Genomic DNA, 20,997 nt, shown 5'->3' on the forward strand with positions numbered 1-20,997 from the left:
CTGGTTTCATCCAACGTCGGTGTATGTTGCTGTGGTTTTAAAACCATCATGGATGTAGTTTAATGTTTACTAGAGACATCAGAGTTTATCATTCTGATTTCATGACAACCCTAGGGTCCTTATGTTGGTAACCACCACATTTATTTCACTAATAAGCCAAAAAACAAGATGGCATTAAGGAAAGACTTTAGAGAACAATGGTATCGTAAGAATATTTGGGATATGAACAAAGTAAACAAGAAGATTTTAACAAAAATCATCAGTGCATGTTCAGTTTTTTCTCACATTTCTGTGGCTGAGTTTAAATTAAATCTCAAGTCCTAAAACTTAATATGGATAATATAAAGGGGCCAAAATCTGCTTTTTTTTTCATCATTTACTCCAATCTTTGTAGTTAATGTCTTCACTTTTGCAGTCCAGCATCCAAGCAAGGGTTTTAGGGCAGATTTTTGAGGCAACTTTTCTAGACAAAGCTGCAAAGAAAGCATCCAAAGTGCTGAAAAAGTTGCCATCACTGCCTCAAAGTGTTGCCCTGAGATCTCAGCGCTCCACGACCAGTTTGTGTACATGTGAAACTACCAGGTGGTTCATCTTCATCGTCATCCTCCTCCTCCTCCTCCTCCTCGTTCTTCTATATGTCGTAAAGTGACTTGAGTCCAGACAAGTCGTGGTGTCTCCGTGTCCCAGCGAGTTCTCCGACTGCTGGAACAAATAAAAGTGTACATGATCACACTGTATGATTCAGTAATAATAACATAATAATATTAATAACCTTTGTAATTTAATAAACACACACTGGAAAGACACACTGAGGGGAAATGTGCTTACTGATTGGTGTGAAAGTGATGAGTGGAAGCATGAAGCCTTGACTGGAGTTTTAAAAGATGAAATGCAAGATTTTTTTCTGCAGCAGTTGCTCAACTTTCTTTAATATTTGCTTAAATTATTTGACACTACAGAAACTCAAATCTCAGCAGTTGAGGCTTTGGAATTTGTGAACATTCCTGCCTTTCAAGTAGGCAAAATTTAAGGGATTTTTCTCAGAAATTCTTCCAATCCAGGGAGTAAAGTTTTGACATTTATTTGGGTGCTGTTTAAAAATCATTCCTTTTTTGAAAATTCAGGCTGCTTGACATCTCTGCAGGAAATCCTCATTTTCATTTCGGAGTGCGGATGCTGCGGGGGTTGAGATGCTCCCTGTGAGCAAAGGTTGCTAAAGGTCACTGATCGATACCGGACACCCTGTGATCATCCGCAGGCTCCTATTTTAAAACCCACTGTTCAAATACTCTTTCTCCACCTGGGAACCTGAGAGAACCGCTGCTGTTTCTGAAAAGGCAAAAATGAATAAAAGCTGACTCACCAAAATATCAAGCCAGAACAGCTGGCATTACAAGTTGTACTGGTTCTGTTATTTAAGAACCTAGACGAAGAGAAGAGAGCTGGTGGAGCTGCAGGAATGATCCAAATAAGTAAAGGACACATAAAAACGTCCCTCAGGTGGGCACAATCCACTTAATGAAAGGCCAAATGACTTCTGATTTAGTTTTTGTTTGACTTTTTCTCACATTTCTGCATCTGCTCTCATAATCCAGTAGAGAAAGGTATCAACAGAGGTGTCAACAGTGATTACATCGGCTGTTGCTTGCATCAAATAAAATCAAAATAAGTTAGAGAACACCTGGAAAAATCACCATGATAATAATCTGTATAGTCATGTGACTGGCCAATAAGGGGGGATGTAGGGGAGAACTCTCTTGGGCCCAGCCAAACTGGGGGCCAACTGTGGTCAGCAAAATCATGGTCCATTCTAAAATTAAGCTGTAATAATCATATTGTATATTTTCAAATATAAAGTGCTTAACAAATGTATTAGACCACCTGTCATATTTGTCTCGGAGACCATCCAGCGTCATGAAGTGCTTTAATGCGGACTCTTTCATTTTCAGTGAGCTCTCCACGTTTTACCATTTTGAACAGGAATGAGGGATTTCAAACTGAATTCACCCAAATTTGAGCCGGCTCACTGGGCTTCTCTGAGAAGTCCGAAATGAATCAACCATAACATTCAACCACTAAAACTGATTTTTCTCTTCAGAATTGCAAGTACATAACTATAATTTGACATATTCATCAAGAAATAATAATGTCCTTTACTATTTTTTTTTTTTTATAAATCAGTAAATTTGAAAATTCATAGATAACAACAATAATTATATTTTAGCATTAAAAATATCATTTGGGTTAAAGAGCTTCTACATATTGGTGTATTAACCATTGCAGAAACATAAAAAAAGGTTTTGGTAATTACCAATGCTGTTAATTTAGGGCAGCTGTGGCATAAACCTTACTTTGGTTAGGGTTAGGGTGGTCTAATAAATTTGATATATATACTGTATATACAGTATATATATTTAAGTATATAAATGGGTTACAAGTATGAAAAATTGGCAAAAATGGGTTAAACCTGACAAGCAAAAGTTGCAAAAATGACCAGATACAGTAAACAGGACTACACGCTGACAAAAGGAAGGTAAAAGTGGAAAGAAATGGATTGGATGAAGGAAAAAATAGCAAAATTAATGGAAACAATGGTGAAAAGGGTTCAAAAGAGACAAAAAATGGGATTAATATGGCAAAAATTTGCTACCAAAAAAATGTAACAAGGAGGAGAAATGTGTGAAAAATGTTGAAAATTGGTTAAAGCGTGGCAAAAATGGCTGAAAATGGTCCAAATTGTGTTGAAGAGGCAAAATGTGCAACAAAGTGGCAAAAATGGGTTAAAGTGGGAAAAATAGCTTAAAGTAGCATAAAGTGATAGAATTTTTATTGAAGATAGGGAAAAATGGGTTAAAGAAATATATACAAAGGATTTAAAATGGGAGGAAGTTATGGAAAAGTGGTCAATAAGTGGCAAGAAGTTGCAAAAATGGCTAGATGAAGAAGGTAAATTGGGTTCAAAAGTGGCAAAAATGAGTTCAAAGTAGAAAACATGGGCTAAACACGGAAAAAATGGCATAAATGAGTCGGGAAAGTGATGACAAGGGGTTAAAAAGCCCAAATTCTTTGAATCCAGCACGTGTTGGTGTCATTAATAAACTGTGGAAGGAGAGGGCCCACTCACTTTGTTATTGTGTTGGGAAAAAATGAAAATAACTTTTGTAGTTAAATCTAATTGATTTTGACCTATGCTGTAAAAAATACACATGAAAATAGTGTTTTGCCCCCTCCCCCATCATTTTTTTAATAAGGACAACTGGGTGCGCATGGGTTAACCACCGTCCCATCTGTTAATATGGCTGATGAGGAGTTTATTACCATGATGCAGTCAGCCAGCAGGGGGAGCTCTAAATGACTGGGCCTCCCGGTGGCTGTCTTCATCCATCTTAAACACACAGAATGTACAGTGTTGAGAAAAAGCATTTGCCCCCTTTCTGATTCCTGACGTTTTTGCATATTTACCACACTTAAATGTTTTGGATCATCAAACTTATTTTTATACCTTACAAAGACAACCCAAGTAAACACAAAACTATGATTTTGTTCATCAAGGGAAAAGAAAACCAAACCTATCTGGTCCTTGGTGAAAAGGTAATCGCCACCCTTGTTAAATCACGAGTTAACTGTGATTAGCCACAGTTCTTTGAAAGCTGAGTTCAGTTTCACTGCCACACCCAGGCCTGATTACCACCAGATTTGTTGAATGTAGAAATCTCTTAAATAGAAGCTGTCAGACAAAGTGAAGTAGGCTACAAGATCTCAGAAAGAAATGCATCATGCCATGATGAGAAACAAAGTGACTGAAATCTATCAGTCTGGAAAAGGTTACAAAGCCATTTCCAAGGCTTTTGGACTCCAGCGAACCACGGTCAGAGCCATTATCCACAAATGGAGAAACCTGGGAACAGTGGTGAACCTTCCCAGGAGTGGTTGGCCAACCAAAATGACTCCAAGAGTGCAAAGATGACTCATCCAGGAGGTCACAAAAGAACCCAGAACCACATCCCAAGACCTGCAGGTCTCACTGGCCTCAGTTAAGGTCAGAGTTCATGACTCAACCATGAGAAAGACGCTGGGCAAACATGGCATCATGGAAGAGTTCCAAGGCCAAAACCACTGCTAACAAAAAAGAACACAAAGGCTCGTCTCACATTTGCCAAGTTAGTCCTGATGATCCCCAAGACTTTTGGAGAAATATTCTGTGGACTGTCGAGACAAAAGTTGAACTTTCTGGAAGGTGTGTGGCCCGTTACATCTGGAGAAAAAATAACACCATTTGATAAAAAGAACATCATGCCAACAGTCAGACATGATGGTGGCAGTGTGATGGTCTGGGGCTGCTTTGCTGCTTCAGGACCAGGACCACTTGCTGTGATTGATGGAACCATGAATTCTGCTGTCTACCAGAAATTCCCAAAGGCCTACGCCCGACCATCAGTTCTAGCTTTGAGTTTGCCAAAAACCTCAGTGTGAAAGTGAAGCAGGCTTTAATGTGTTTTGCACTGAGGAGCCACTCTGCCACAAAGCCCGGATCAGTGGAGGGCTGTGCCAATGGTTGTCCTTCTAGAACTTCGTTCCATCTCCACACAGGATCTCTGGAGCTCAGTCAGACTCAGAATGACGGTCAGGTTCTTTGTCTCCTCTCTTACTCCGGCCCCTCTCCCTCAGTTGCTTAGTTTGGTTGGATGACCAGCTCTTGGAAGTCCTGGTTATGCCAGACCTCTTCCATTGAGGATAATGGATGCCACCAGATCTGTGCCTTGCCAAAATCCTGTCTCTGAGCTCTGCAGGTAGTTCCTTTGACCTCATGTCCTTTAAGATTTGTAAACACAGAATTAAGTTTTTTGTAAAGCTTTTTTTTTTGTTAAAGTTAACTTCAAAGATTTTAAATTGTACTTTCAGTTTAGTGAGTTTTAGCTTACTATAATAATCGTGGACCACCTTTAGGGTAGAGTGAGGGGAGGATGTGGCGATGTAAGCATAGCCAAAGGCACTGTCTGGTCGGATAGTAGCGTTGCCACGAGCTCCTTCTCCTGCTGAGGATGTCTGAGGGCCAAAAGCCGCTGGCAGTCCCTGGGCATATTACAATGTGTGAAAAGTCCAAGACAAAAAAGATGCTGTCGAGTTTGACCTTGGAGGAGAGTGACATACATGTGTTGACGTGTCAAGCTTGACATTGAGGTAACAATCACTGTAAGAGGGATTTGTGTCTCCTGAACTAGAAATCTTGTTGAATTTCAGAGAGCCTAACAACTTATCTTGGTAAACCCATTGTGTAGGGCTAATTTGGGCTCTTTCAGTCACAGAATGAGATCTTTTCTTAAATTATTTGGCAGTGTGAAACTGTTCAAATGGTTCAAAAACTGGATTTTTTTTTTTTTTTACTGTGTTCACTGCACCAGCATTGGCATCAATATTGCAGCTTATATTACATTAGCTTCTTTAGGTGCTAAAGTGAAGCCAGCTAACATGAACCTGGATTCTTTTCTGTATGACAACCAAGCATAAACTGTGAAGATTTATGATTTTTGATAAATTTATCATTATTTTTTTTTCTAATTTAGGAGAGCCTGGCAGCTTCCATAGTAAATCCATTTTCCAGGCTGATTGTTGGCCCTTTGTTTGCTTATATGACATGAAATGTTTCATAGAAAATAGCCCCCTTAAATCACCACCCAGTCATGTTTTTACAGTTTCTGTGCAAATAAAGTTTGCTTGGATTTAATTATGCAAAATGGGAGTCAAAAACCATGGGCACAGATTGCATAACACTGTAGGACTTTGTACATTATAGTGACAGTAATAGCCGCCTACTTTTAAACACATACCCCTGCTCTTTCATAGGGTTTTTAATACACTTAAACAACAGCCAAATAAACAATAAACACATCCTTCTGTTTATTTCAAAATGCATTTATACAAAAAGGTACTTTAATAAAACAAGTAGTTGCCGCTTTCAGCTGGAAAAGACCAACTTTATAAGCTGCTGTTTGTCCTGTGGTATTTACTCTGCCGTGACAGCGCCTTTGCTGTGGGTGTTTTACGGTTTTAATCGTCAAGCTCAAACTTCTGACGGTAACTTTCCTCTTTCTAAATGCGGATAGCGGGGCAGACCGCGCCCAAACCGAGTGAACGCGCACCCACATTTTCCCTCGTCAGCGTGAACGCGCACCGGCTGCAGGACTTCATGTTCCACACCGCGTGCGCTGCACGTATTGGACGCTTGAGCTGTCAATGATGTATGGCGCGCGCTGGTCCTGAGTATTCGGGCTTCGGTTTTTGACCGGAGTGTCTGAGTGGGGCGGTGTTAAACTTACTGGGTCTTTGTGAAAAAGCCCGGTAACGTCCAATCTCCGCCGAGGCGGTACTGTGATATATACATCAAACATACCGTGACATGTGTCTATCCGTTTAGAGACCAGTAAACGAGAGAGTCCGCTATTCTGGCTGCTGATTCGCTGAGAGATGCGCCAATCAATTACTCAAGTTTCACCGATTGGCTTGCTCAGAGTTTACGCCGCCCACCGGCGTCTTATATAAAATTAATCCACTCCTTTCCATCTTTTTCGGATCCTTGTGGCCACCTGTATTCTCTCTCCGGAAAACCGTTATTCCATCCACTCCAGTTCAGCCTGCTGAAATGGCCAAGCCAAGAGTCTTCTTCGACATCACCGCCGACGGTAAATCCCTCGGCCGCATTGTGATGGAGGTGAGCCGGTCTCTGTACTTGAATGCACCGGTAGCGTGATGATTGTAGACAGTCTCGGTGGTGTTAGCCTGGGGCAGTTAAACGCTGCTGGTTCTTTGCCAACAACCTCCGCTATGTGTCTTTATGTGGGCTAAAACACTTCACGTCTTAAAAAGTAACGCCTCGGGTCTGTATTTATAGCTCGGTGATGTCGCATTGCCGTATCGCTGCTAACGTTAGCCGAGCTGTCACGAACACGATTGTCTTGGAGACCATGTGCACGTGTTTGTGGCTGGTAGCCAGCGCTGCTCGGTACAAGCTAACGGGAGCGGAAATGGTGTTTAAAGCCGTTATAGCTCATTAAGCTCAAAGTGGTTCATTAATTACTTACAATTAATGATATTAATTGTAGTTTTTTAAATGTTAAACAATTTGACAGTTATAACTCCGCACAAGGCAATACATTTAATGCCGTCAGCTGAAGTCCTTTCAGTATAAACGCTAACTAAAATGGAATTAACGTTTAATGCGGTTACCGTTACAGAATGTGCCGAGGCCCTCAAAGGTCCACGGGCCCTAATAGAGTTTTCATTCATGCTGCTAAACAGTAACAGACCCCTGGCTTAACCGATGCTAACTGAACCTCAGTCCGTCAGTGAGCTGCGCAGATGAGAGAAGGCTCGTGCGCAGCGAACAGCTCGAGCTGTTCTTTGTTGCAGCGTCTCGTGGCCTTCATCGAGCCCGGGAAACCCCGCTGCCTCAGCCGGGGGGGGGGGGGCGCCTTTATTCTACCGATATCTATGGAAGGTTAATTAATGACGTATTTCTTGATTGTAAAAACAAACGTAACATCTGCAGTCGTTTTTGAGAACGGTTACGGTTCCTGTTTGAATGGAGCAGTTCTGGAAAGTTCCACGGTGCTGGCGCGGTCGGACGGGGGGAGGGGTGGGCTATCTGCATGACTAAAAAATGCGGATGTAGGGAGATGGCCGATTCTACTGCGATACCTCCTGCCCTTTGTGTCCACCATGGACAAGCACGGCGTTGCATAACGGATTATATGTATCACAATGGCCCTGTTGCTGCTCGAACCCGCTCACTTACTGCAGCTGGCTGTAAGCTAAGAGCTGGTAGCATGCTAGCCAACCTCAGCCATTTTGTGCACACAGAAGAAGCTGTGCCCCATTATGGGCGTTACCGATATATGGCATACGCGTGATATAAACCCTCAGACCCCTGCTGAAATGTTGAACAGCTGCAGACAAACTCCAGGACATACTAGCAACCGTAGAGTGTAAATGTTGAGCCACATAAGTGTGTGATTCAATTAAAACTTCTATGGGGTTATTGGTTAAGCTGCTTTCTTTTTCGTTGCCTATGCCCGTGTAAGCTTGTATGTTTCTGTTTGTTCAAAAATGAAATTGGTATCTGGCGGCAATTCTGCAAGAATGATGCACAAATGGATATTCTTGTTTCCACTATTTGAGTTATGAAGAGATCTTTTATTGTACACTTTGTATACTGCACACTGGTGAACAAACTTGAAGATGTTTAGCATTCAGTAGGTACAAGTAGGTTATGATGTTTGAGAATACTACCAAAAGACCTGGAAAGTGCAGTGCAAAGGAAATGTTTAAATCCCAAAGTCTGAAAACTGATATGCCAACGTAATTCTTTGAAGAATAAAATCATTTTAGTCCTGTCCAACTCTGGACAAAGTGCTTGTCATTGCAGTCCATTGTAGAACCATTGGGTGCTACTCAGGACTAAAGCCATCAATATTATTGCACACAATTAACTTTAATAGTGCTTTAGTAAATGTTTCACATGGAGCTGTCGCTCTGTGTTGTCTGATCTGGACCTAGAGTTCCTTATAAAGTTTTGAATTGAAAGCTGCCTCACTTCAAGCAGCCAGCTCTTGAATTATAAATGTCTGGCTTCTGTTGCTGCTTAGCAGGTGGAAGGAAAGCTGTACCTCACACTGCTGTTTTCAGACCAGCTGCAGTACTTGCTGCACACTGGCCTGTCTGCTGCAGCCCCCGTGCACCCCCCCCTCCCCTCCCTCCAAACATACTTGCATGGTAACGTCACTGGTGTGCAGGGCATGCAGATACTCAGCGTGGTGCAATGCTGCATTCCTGTATCACCTTGACGTAGTAGTATTACCACAGACATGCAACGTATTACCCAAGCTGTTTTAATGGGCTTTAACTACTGCCCGCAGGCTACACCAAGAGTTTGATTTAATCTCGCTCCTATTTTGAACCGGTTTATGTAAATATAAGAAATGGTCTGGTTTACTTTCTAGAGTAAAGCCCCTGCAGGAAGCTTTTTTTTGGTGTGATTTTGCAATTCTGCAGTTTTCAAAAGTGGCTCATGGATGCTATTGTGTATATTTTCAAAGGTGATTTTCATTCATTTCCTGAGACTGGCTTCCTCTACCTTCCTGCTGCTAGAGTGCAGGCCACTGATTTTCTGGTTGTTGGTGTAGCAAATGATTTAACTTCTAATCTAGACCCACACAAAGGGGACAAAGTGCACGGTATCCGACAAACCTAGTTCAGTTTTGGCTTAATGCCGGGATGGCAGCAAGCCAAATGTAAAGTCAAGTGACTGGTGAAAGATTTCACAACTCTTCCACTGTTGAAGACACTAACAGCTGACTTCATGCTCTGTGAGCCTGACATATTTGACTGAACAAATGGTGTGATGCTTTTTATTTCTGCAGCTTGAGGCCGAAGTGGTGCCCAAGACCGCTGAGAACTTCCGTGCCCTCTGCACCGGCGAGAAGGGCTTCGGCTACAAGGGCTCCACCTTCCACCGTGTCATCCCCCAGTTTATGTGCCAGGTAATACAACCATGAATCCACTTTTTACTAGTGGTTCAACTGGGCCTTCCTGTTTGTAATGTTGAATTTAGCACTCATGTTTTTCTAGTTTAATGTTTTTGGCATTTAAAATTTACTTCTAATGTCTACTTATGCTTCAGTGAAATTTCAGACTATTTTTAATGTTTAGACAATCAGTTGCACCAATCTTAATGGTTAGTTTTAGTCTAAATCTGACTTCTTGAAGTTAAACCATTTAGGAAGCTTTTGACAAAGAAAATCAGGAAATGCACAAGTTGAAGAAAATAAAGGGACTTAAAACTTTTTAAACTAAGTCACCACCCAACAGATGAGCCAAACTTTAAACAAATAAATCCTGAAGCTCTGTGATGTGCTGTGCTGGTTACGTCATCTGCTATAATTGTGTAATACTAAACTAATGGTAGCTGAACTTTTCCTAATCCAGTTCAACAAGTGGGCCAGTTTATACCAGAGCTTAAGTGGCTTATGTCTAAGCTTGCACAGTTTATTGCAAAGGCATGCTGCTCTACTTCATTCCAACCTTAATTCGTTGCATCGCTTGCCTGTTGAGATCCATAGTCAGTCGGTGCACACACTGCAACCATTTAAAAGATATTCTGTCAAATTAAAGTGAGCGTTTTTCCTTCTAAGCACATTTTAGTTAGCAAAATTAAGTCTGTTTTAAATGGAGAACTGGTCACTTAAGTTTAACTTGTAGTGAAATAACTGAATGTCAAAAGGAGAATATAATTCCCAATTGAAACTTCATTTGAAACTCTTTCCAAAGCTTTTTTGTTTGTACCTTTTGAAGAACACAATCAACGCTAGAATCTGAAAAATGCTCAAACTTCATCAGTTTGTTTTAGATTAAAAAGATCAAACCTTACAAGCTTTTGAAGGAAACATGCTTTTATCCATTGATGGTCACTTTAAACATGGATATTGAGCAAAAGTTACGGCAATTCAACAAATAAACACTCCGCCCCATTTTTTTAAGCGCCATCTGCAAATAAACATGGTGCCCCATTCTTCTTCAGCCTTTAAAAACACGATATGATTACATACGGTGATGCAGCACTGAGAAGAAATGCACGAGTGTTAGGTTTACTGAGTACTTATGGTGGTGCTGTCATTTGTAATCTAAAGCATTAGAATAAACCACGTGGACCAGGAACATGTCTGGGTTTGTCAGCTTGATGTCGTAACACTTAGAAATTGCAATCATTGGGCTAAAAGATTTAACATGGGTGCATGAATCTTTTGTAACTGATAAATTTTGACTGGAAAGTAAAACATTGAATTAATCATTAACCTAAATGTTTGATTAAATTGAAATTTTAAGTTCAGAGACGTTGCATGTCTACTCTAATGCTGCAGTTGAGTGGCCTCCTAGACTACAGAAATCACAGGACAAAGCCTGAGTGACATGCTGTTTGGTCGCTGTATGGAGCTCTTGGGGCAAATTTATGCTGCCCTCCATATTAATAATGATGCCCCAAACTAACTTTACATCAACCCAGAAACTGAAGACCTGCAGCTGAGGCAGCTTTGTAGCCTTCTGACAAATAGCTGTAATATACTGGCATGGAGTCATTTCTGTGTGCCACTGTTTATGCATAGATATCCTTATTCGAACCAAAACCAACAAGTCTGATTAGAAATTATTCCCAATGGTCTACACCCTAGTATTTAAAGAGTCTGATTTAGAATAGTCTGTGTGGGCAAACGTGTTCATTTTGTTTAAGAGAAATCCATTTCAACATGGGTGTTTGACTTTTGGTGCTTGTGCAGATGGCCTCCATTCGGCATACAAGGAACTGTAGGTTTTTACACCTGTGTACTGTGCTTTTATTTTACAGCCAAGGAGGTTGTGTCTTGCCCAACTCTACCAATTTGCTTTTCTGTTATATCATGGCGGCTAGCAAATGGCATGTAGATGTGCTATAGCATGGCAGTGTGCTGCGTTACAAACAAAGACTGTTTAAAATAATAAAGTATTTAAGATGAGGTTAAAGTTGCATGTTTTTATGATGTCATTCTTTGAAAATGGTTTTATCCCTTTTTGTGATGTTAAACGATGATCTTTCACGCAGGGCGGTGACTTCACCAACCACAATGGAACCGGTGGAAAGTCCATCTACGGCAACAAATTTCAGGATGAGAACTTCACGCTGAAGCACACTGACAAAGGTATCCTGTCCATGGCCAATGCCGGACCAAACACCAACGGATCCCAGTTCTTCATCTGCACAGCCCCAACAGCATGGTAAATGCACTCGCCGCCATCAGTTTTCTAGAGTGCCAACCTGTTAACCTAATGCTCCCTGCTTCTAGCATGACTAACCCGTATCTGCTCAACTAGGCGCGTTTGTGCATTTCTTTAACTGTTAACTGATAGCAGCTTACTGAGTGTGCTAAACGATGTGTCTACTTTCAGGCTTGATGGAAAGCACGTGGTGTTCGGTAAGGTGGTCGAGGGCATGGATGTCGTAAGTGCCATGGAGAGCCTTGGCAGCCAGAGTGGCAAAACCTCGAAGAAGATCATCATTGCTGACTGCGGACAGCTCTGAGCTCCAGCACTTAACCCTCTCTGCGCGCCCTGTAGCCACATCCCTGTAGGCTCCAGCCCTGCCCCCACCCTCCCCCCTCCAATTCAACATTCCTATTGATGGAGATTCAGCTGATTCCCCCCTCCCCAGTCCCTCTACCCCCTTTTATATTCTGTTGTTAAGACCATGTTGTTGCATTTGTGACTTTGCCTTTAAAGTTTCTTTTGCATTAACGTTTTTTTCCACAAAGTCCCAACGGTTTTTTGTTAAGTCAAAAAATGAAATGAGAGAAATAAAAAGTTGCCTTGACAATTGAAATCTGTGCTTTTGTTGTGTTTGTTTCAACAAGTCATAGAAGCAGGCGGTCGTGGAGGATGGTGTTAAAGCTATGGTGTGAAGGAAAATGCATCCTACTAATTATGCTAAGACAAATAAGTCTAGGTAAATTAGGCTGCAGCGGCAAGAGAACGTGTAGCTAAGGTATTCAGAAAACTGGCATTTTTAACTTAATGTTACAGAATAAATTATGAGTATTTTATCCAGTAACTGCAGAAGCTCTATATAATTTCTGCTACAATGTATCTGTAGTTGGTCACTATATTGCAGAAATGGCTGGGTCTGAAAGCCAAGTAAAAGGAGCAGCAGATGGCTCAAACAAACGCATGCATTAAGTGATGCAGTGCTAGCCTCCTGGCTGGCATTTGACACTTTGGACAGTGATCAGATTTGAATTTTGTAGTAAGTTACCAGGGCCTTGGCCTGTGGTTTTCTTGTCTTAGGTAAATAAAGATTCCCCTCTTTAAGAAAAGGAGCATTTTACTTTATGAAACCAGCAACAATAGGTCTACTTTTTCCTTTCATCAATTATAATGAATATTTAGGCTTAAGCGATGAAATTTGGTAATCACTGCTAAATGATCGGCTGTTTTACTTGCCGCCCCCCTTATTCTGCTGGGTTTCCCTATTTCTCCCTTTAGGGCATTTTCAGTTACTGTTACCTAAAGCCTGTGTAATATTTGGTCTGTTTTGTTTTGTCCTTCCTGAAACTGTGACATTAATTGTCCCAAACTACATAAAAAAAGGCATTTATGCGTTTCCATGAAGATCAATAATGCACCTCAGCGTCCAGCAGAGGGCGCTCTTTAGCTACTGTTCTGTTAGTTGACCATTTAACATGAAAGCCAGAAAAGTCTGGTTCATCTTCTGAAATGTAAACAGCTTTAAGACTTACATTTACACAGCTAAGACGTGTTTTAACCTTTACAAATTAATGAATGTATTTCATTTATTATCCAAAGGTCAAAATTTACTCCTCTGTCAAGGATTTAGAAAAGTCAATAAAGGAGAAATGTGGTTGCCAGTGGTGGACACGGGATGTTGGAGGGGTAGAAGCAATGATGATAAGAAGGGCACCAATGAGGGCTCAAATTTTGTCCACTTAGACAGCACCAATTTGGGAAGCACTGGCAAAATTTGGGGGCATCTTGTCATGTTAATCTACCATAAAGGCATCAAAAGATCACTTTTGCTGTGATTTTTCTAACACTAGGGCAAGGTTGTTAAAGTTTACTAAAACTAAAATTTGAATATCATTTTAGTTAACTGAAACTAAATAAAAACTAAGCTTTACCTAAAAACAAAAACTAACTAAAACTGCGTGGTGTGCTAACAAAATGAACTAAAATGAAATAACACTAGAGACAAAATATCCTTAGTTTTAATCTTTGACACAACCATACTGACTGGCAGCTACACCCAAGTCTGGGGAGTGTAAAAGTTGGCTGATTTGATTGGTTAAGACTTCACACAGTTTTAGTTTTTATGTTGGGAATTGTATTCAAACATCATCTTTAAAATATATTTATATTAGTGAAGAGGAGCCTGTTTGAATATGTTTTTAAAAATGTATGATGTTCACTCCTTTCTGTGTGGAGTGTGCACGTTCTCCCCGTGAATGTGTGGTTCTCTACTCCCACCACCAAAAACATGTTGTTAGGTTAATTGATGACTCTAAATTGATAAAAATCAAAACTAATGAAAAATACAGAACTATTATAACCTTACACTAGTGGTTGTAAATGAAAGTTTAAAGAACTCACACCAAGGTGCATTCTAATCGTGTATCAATATAAATTACAAACTTAAAAAGAAAAAAATGATTTTTGTTTTCTTATAAAAACTAACTATATCTTTATTTTATAAATTTAGAAAGAAAAAACAGAAACAACATCTCTCATCTAGCACTACCAATGAAAAATAAACCACTCACTATTCTGTTTCAGTGGTGGGCGGAGCTTCAGTGGCCCCCTGCTTTTGATTGCCTTAAGTGTTCCTGCAATCATGTCACTGTACCCTTCAAAATAAAGGTACTCTGTCTAAATAAAGCCACAAATGATCAGTCTTTTCTGTTATTATACCTTGGTCATATAACCTGACACACCAGATAGACTGCTTCTTACACCAATTGTGTGGATGTATTTCACATTCATCTGGGAAAGCCCCCTTAGAAAATGTTTAGAAAGGGCAGAACTTTTCAAAAAAGCCTTGGAAGGTGATTGGACAAACATTCTGTCCGTCACATTCATGTCCGGCCAATCAGCGCAGCAAGACAAAGTGAGGTAGCAGGCATGCACAGCTCCAGTACAAATGCTGCCGTAATTTATGAACAGTAGAGCAAGATTTATGAAACTTATGCTGAGGCCGGTTAGGAGAAGAGCAAAACATCTTCTCTGCCAACAGAATCTTACAAGGTTTCCTCTTATTTTAGTAAGTTGAAATTATGAGATAAAAAGTCAAATTTTGACCTTTTATCTCATAATTTTGACTTTTTATCTAAAAAAATGCTGACTTTTTTCATCTCATAATTAAGACTTAGGACTTTTTTTTTTAAAGAATTGCCTTAATTTCACATTTTTTCTTTATTTTGCAGAAATGTGCTTCCATTATTCCTTCCTCTTTATTTCATACAGAAATGTGTTCCAGTTCTGATTAAAATTGCTGCTACACCATAGCTACATCTAGTTAATTGCTACACCGCTGTGAGCCACTGCTTTTGGCTTCCTGTCCAACTAAACCCCGCCTATAAACACCACCTTCTTCTCCTCAAAGGATGCTGATTGGTCAGGCCCATTCTCAGGTCTGGCACAAATGTCGCAGATTGGAGCTTTGCAAGATACACTATATTGCCAAAAGTATTCACTCACCCATCCAAATAACTGATATCAGGTGTTCCAATCACTTCCATGGCCACAGGTGTATAAAATCAAGCACCCAGGCATGCAGACTGTTTCTACAAACATTTGTGAAAGAAAGGGTCGTTCTCAGGAGCTCAGTGAATTTGTGTGGTACTGTGATAGGATGCCACCTGTGCAACAAGTCCAGTGGTGAAATGTCCTCACTCCTAAATATTCCACAGTCAACTGTCAGTGGTATTATAACAAAGTGGAAGTGATTGGGAATGACAGCAACTCAGCCATGAAGTGGTAGGTCACGTAAAATGATGGAGCAGGGTCAGCAGAGTCAATGGCTACAGACCTCCAAACTTCATGTGGCCTTCAGATTAGCTCAAGAACAGTGTGTAGAGAACTTCATGGATGAGTTTCCATGGCTGAGCAGCAATGCAAAGCGTCAGATGCAGTGGTGTAAAGCATACCACCACTGGACTCTGGAGCAGTGGAGACGTGTTCTCTGGAGTGATGAATCACACTTCTCCATCTGGCAATCTGATGGACCAGTCTAGGTTTGGCGGTTGCCAGGAGAACGGTACTTGTCTGACTGCATTGTTCTAAGTGTAAAGTTTGGTGGAGGGGGGATTATGGTGTGGGCTTGTTTTTCAGGAGCTGGGCTTGGCCCCTTAGTTCCAGTGAAAGGAACTCTGAGTGCTTCAGCATACCAAGAGATTTTGGACAATTCCATGCTCCCAACTTTGTGGGAACAGTTTGGGGAAGCCCCTTCCTGTTCCAACATGACTGTGCACCAGTGCACAAAGCAAGGTCCATAAAGACATGGATGAGAGAGTTTGGTGTGGATGAACTTGACTGGCCTGCACAGAGTCCTGACCTCAACCCGATAGACCACCTTTGGGATGAATTAGAGTGGAGACTGAGAGCCAGGCCTTCTCGTCCAACATCAGTGTGTGACCTCACAAATGTGCTTCTGGAAGAATGGTCAAAAATTCCCATCAACACACTCCTAAACCTTGTGGAAAGCCTTCCCAAGAGCTGAAGCTGTTACAGCTGCAAAGGGTGGACTGATGTCATATTAAACAATATGGATTAAGAATGGGATGTCACTTAAATTCATATGCGAGTCAAGGCAAGTGAGCAAATACTTCTGGCAATATAGCGTAGATTTGCCTGTTAACACTTTCAGTGCTAAAATCTGCTGATACAGATAGCATGCTGTGTTTGTGCATACATAATGCATCCCTAGTAGTGGTTTAACCTGTAGGAAGTAAAACTAGAGGCCTATCATAAAACTTTTCCTTAAGTTGTGCTGATGGTGAAGGTCAGGCAAATTTGCCTTCATATCTGATAATGCTGTTGAAACTGCAGGTCTAAACTAAAAGTGAAAAACAGACAGACAGATGCAGTCAGAGCATGCTATTGCTTTATTTTAATAGACTAAAGTGCTAAAATAACAGTAACAGAGAAAATGCTTGCAACATTTACTGAGAGGAACATTCAAAGGCCACAGACCTCAGGATGAGATTTTTTTTTTTTTGCTGAGAAATGCTGAAAATGTTACAACTGTTAACTTCTATTCCATTGATCTACGTCTTCTCTACATCACCAGTTTTGCTACAAACTATGGGAAAATCCCTGGGCATGGGATTTATGTATGAACTCCCTTGAGAAAGGCAAATATAGAGTCTTAAAGTCCAGAAAAGGGCCTTAATAATCAGAATATTTTGATGGAGGAGCCATCAGTCCTCAAGCGCTTTACAACATTGATCCTCCAAGTTTCAGTCTTTAAATGTGGGGATCATCTCTTTGCATTTGATGCCAGAAAAAAAAGAGTGAGTTTGAGTTTCAGATGGAGGGAAGGCAGTTTGACAACATCTACTGTAGAGCTGAATGATATCAGGAAAAAAATGACATTGCATTATCTCTACTTTCTGCAAAAACAGTCTGAAAAAGTACAGTGAGTTTCTATAGGCTGAATATGGACCATTAACTATAAAATCTTAGAATCATAACTTACTTTTTAAAAACTTTAGTTCTGAGGTTTAATAAATAATCAAGTGTTTAAAAAATCTGTTATCTTTTGGCATACATAGCTATTTGGAACTTGTTTCAGTGAAATTTAAAACAACTCAAACATTTTCAAAACCACTAAATTTGCAATGATTATTCTGGAGTTCACTGATACAACACATGGACAAAAGTATTTGGCCACACCTGTTCATTATTGAATTCAGCTGTTTCTATCAGGCTTTTTGCCACAGGTGTGACTTTAAGCGGGGCACTGTGTGCAATAAGACGGTTTGTCAAATTTCACCCCTGCTGGATATTCCACAGTCAACTGTAAGTGATATTATTAGAAAGTGGAAATGGAAGCATTTAGGAGCAACAGCAACTCAGCCACTAAGCAGAAGACCGTGTAAAATCACAGAACTAAGGCAACACTGCTGATTCCATAGCTGGAGAGTTTTGAACTTCTACAGGCATTAATGTGAACACAAAAACTGTGCAGTGGGAGCTTCATGAATGGACTTCCATGGCCGAGCAGCTGCATGCATGCCTCACAACACCAAGTCTAATGTTAAGCGTCAGATGGAGTAGAGTAAAGCACATTGACACCGGACTGTGGAGAAGTGGAAACTTGTTCTTCGGAGTGATGAATCATGCTACTCTGTTTGGCAGTCAAATAGGTGAATTGGCGAATGCTGGAAGAACATTACCTGCCTGCCTGCAGTGTTCTGACTATGAAGTTTAGTGGAGGAGATAATGGTATTGGGCTGTTTTTCAGGGGTTGGGCTAGACCCCTTATCTCCAGTGAAGGCCGATCTTAATGCTTCAGCATACCAAGATATTTGGACAATGCTCTGCTTCCAACTTTGTGGCAACAGTTTGGGGAAGGTCCTTTTCTATGCCAACATGACTGCCACAGTGCACAAAGATGGACTATAAAGACGTGGTTTAATGAGTTCAGTGGGGAAGAACTGGACTGGCCTGCACAGATCCCTGACCTCAACACCACTAAGCACCTTTGGGGTGATCTGGAAAGGAAATTGTGAGCTAGGCCTTCTGGCTGAATGAATGGACACAAACTCCCTCAGAAACACTCTAAATCTTATGGAAGAGTGGAGTCTGTTATTACAGCAAAAGGGGGCCAACTCTAAATTAAAGCATTTGAATACAATATCATTACAGTCCAAATACTTTTGTCCATAGAGAATAGCTTGCTTGAGTTTCATCTGGCCACATGAAAATGCTTTAGGAGTGTGTTTAATGTACACAAATTGATTAGCTGGTTTGCCTAAAATAGATTTTCTTATTATTTACTGCAACAAATGCAGATTTTTGTTGTGTTTATTGTAAGATTTACCTGAAAACAGCTCAGTTTAACTCCTCACATCACGTTTCACTTTGGCTTGGTATTGCTCCAGCTATCAACCTATTTGTGTTGTAGTTTTGGCTGGAGTAGGTTTGTAGTTAAATTATGTTGTTCACTTTTTAAATTTGCCACTTCCTGGCGTTGTTAAGGGCAGATAAAGTACCATTAGGCTGTGTAAATAAGTTAAGCAATGCTAGTTATATTCATTAATGAAATCAACATTGACTTGGTTTCATAGTGGGCTCTAAACCTGTGTGAAACACGTCAAAAACATCATTGCTACAAAGTGAGCCAAGTTAAATTAAATATGTTCCAAAGCTACAGAGTTTATCGGTCAGCAGCTCGTCTCTGCCGTCCTCCTCTTCTTCCCAGAATTCCTCATGTTCCTCCGGCTCTGACTGGGCAGACACACCCCTTGACCTTTGGCCTTTCCTGACTCTGCTCGGTTGACGGCGGTGCAGCTCAGCCCCACGTCGCAGTCGCAGCGCCCGAGCTTGCTCCTCCGTTTGGTGGACCCTCGTAGCAGACAGGCCTCGCCCTCAACCGGGATCCTCTGACACCGCTTACCGGTCAGATACCGGACGCAGCACAGACCGTCTGCACAGTCGCCGGACCGCACACAGCTGGACATCTCTGGAGCTGCAACACACAGACACACACGGTACTCACTGTAAAGTTGAACTTACTGTAACACCAAGTCATGTACTTGTTTTTATCAGTGTGGAGATTACTGCTGTGAAAAACAAGCTAAGAAAAAGCTGCATAGATTAAAGCAATGTTAGAAAACAACGGTTATCAACAGATCATGTGACGGTACCAGCAGTGTATTTTAAATTCTACTAAGCAGCATTAGGGGGGACCAAGTATGTTAGTATGGAACCAAATAAAAGATACCCCTCTAAAGACATCTTGGTTCAGTATACTTCCTGCAGACAGGGGCGTAGCTAGGGATTTTGGGCCCCCAGAGAGAATTTTACACAGGGCCCCCTTGAACCGGCTAGCCAGTCAACAAATGTTGCGTCATTTTTACATTATCTATGCATTTAAATGTTTTTTTTTTTCTGAACCATACTTTCCCTCTGTAAGAGCAATATTTTTACTTTGGTTAAATTAAATATACTTGCATTATTTCATGGTGCTGGACTACACCGTTTGGACATTTAAAAGGGAGGTGCAGGGGCTCCAGTATTTTATTTCACTCTATTTGATAAAAATTTCAGTCTGTTGACCAATTCATTTAGTTGCTTTTGATTCAATAATAACAATTATTACTTAGAAAAAATGAAAAAAACAAACAAACAAACAAACAAAAAAAAAATACTTGTTATTGCAGTCTTCTTAAGGGTCCCTCCCTACTGGGAGCCCAGGTAATCGGTACCCTTTTTCCCCCCTGTGCTACACCCATGACTGCAGATGATGTTATGATGCTGGACCCCAGGCTCCTAATAACCCCATAACTATATTTTTTTAAGTTTTAACTTTTACATTTCTGAAGACCTCATCTTTCTACGGAAGATAAATAACAATACTGTCATTTTTTTAGACAAATATATACAGTGCTTATTTGAGTATAAAGTGCTTATTTGATTCAATAATGAATTCAGTTTGAAATTCCTCATTGCTGTTCAAAATGATGAAACGTGGAGAGCTGACTGAAAATGAAAGAGTCCGCATTAAAGCACTTCATGATGCTGGATGGTCTCTGAGACAAATATGACAGGTGGTCTAATAAATTTGTTAAGCACTGTATATATACAGTTGAAACCAGAAGTTTACATACACTATATAAAAAGGCACATAAACTTTTTTTCTCACCGTCTAACATTAAATCAGATTAAACTTTTCCTGTTTTTGGTCAACTAGGATTACCAAAATTATTTCTATTTGCTAAATGCCAGAATAATGAGAGAGATCATTTTTTGGACATTTTTTTTATTATTTTCTTGAGAGTCAGAAGTTTACATACACTAAGATTACTATGCCTTTAAACAATTTGGGAAAGCCCAGATGATGATGTCATGTCTTTGGAAGCCTCTGATAGGTTTATTGACAACATTTGAGTTAATTAGAGGCACACCTGTGGATGTATTTTAAGGTACACCTGAAACACACTGCTTCTTTGTGTAACATCATGGGAAAATCAAAAGAAATCAGCCAAGATATCAGGAAGAGAATTGTGGACTTGCACAAGTCTGGTTCATCCTTGGGTGCAATTTCCAGATGCCTGAAAATGCCACGTTCATCTGTTCAAACAATTATACACAAGTATAAACACCATGGGAATGTCCAGCCATCATACCGCTCAGGAAGGAGACGGGTTCTGTGTCCCAGAGACGATCGTGCTTTGGTCCGAA

General features: G+C 40.6%; 1 protein-coding gene across 1 annotated transcript; it reads left to right on the forward strand.

Annotated features, from left to right (window-relative positions):
- Window positions 1-6,551: 6,551 nt before the first annotated feature.
- LOC121509913 (peptidyl-prolyl cis-trans isomerase-like) lies at window positions 6,552-12,403 on the forward strand. The gene is made up of 4 exons (XM_041787702.1): window positions 6,552-6,709; window positions 9,417-9,536; window positions 11,630-11,802; window positions 11,974-12,403. The coding sequence occupies exons 1-4, from the start codon at window positions 6,641-6,643 to the stop codon at window positions 12,104-12,106; spliced, it is 495 nt and encodes a 164-aa protein (XP_041643636.1). The 5' UTR covers window positions 6,552-6,640; the 3' UTR covers window positions 12,107-12,403.
- The last annotated feature ends 8,594 nt before the right edge of the window (window positions 12,404-20,997 follow it).

This window comes from Cheilinus undulatus, linkage group 5, assembly GCF_018320785.1.
Source record: "Cheilinus undulatus linkage group 5, ASM1832078v1, whole genome shotgun sequence".
Taxonomy (NCBI): domain Eukaryota; kingdom Metazoa; phylum Chordata; class Actinopteri; order Labriformes; family Labridae; genus Cheilinus; species Cheilinus undulatus.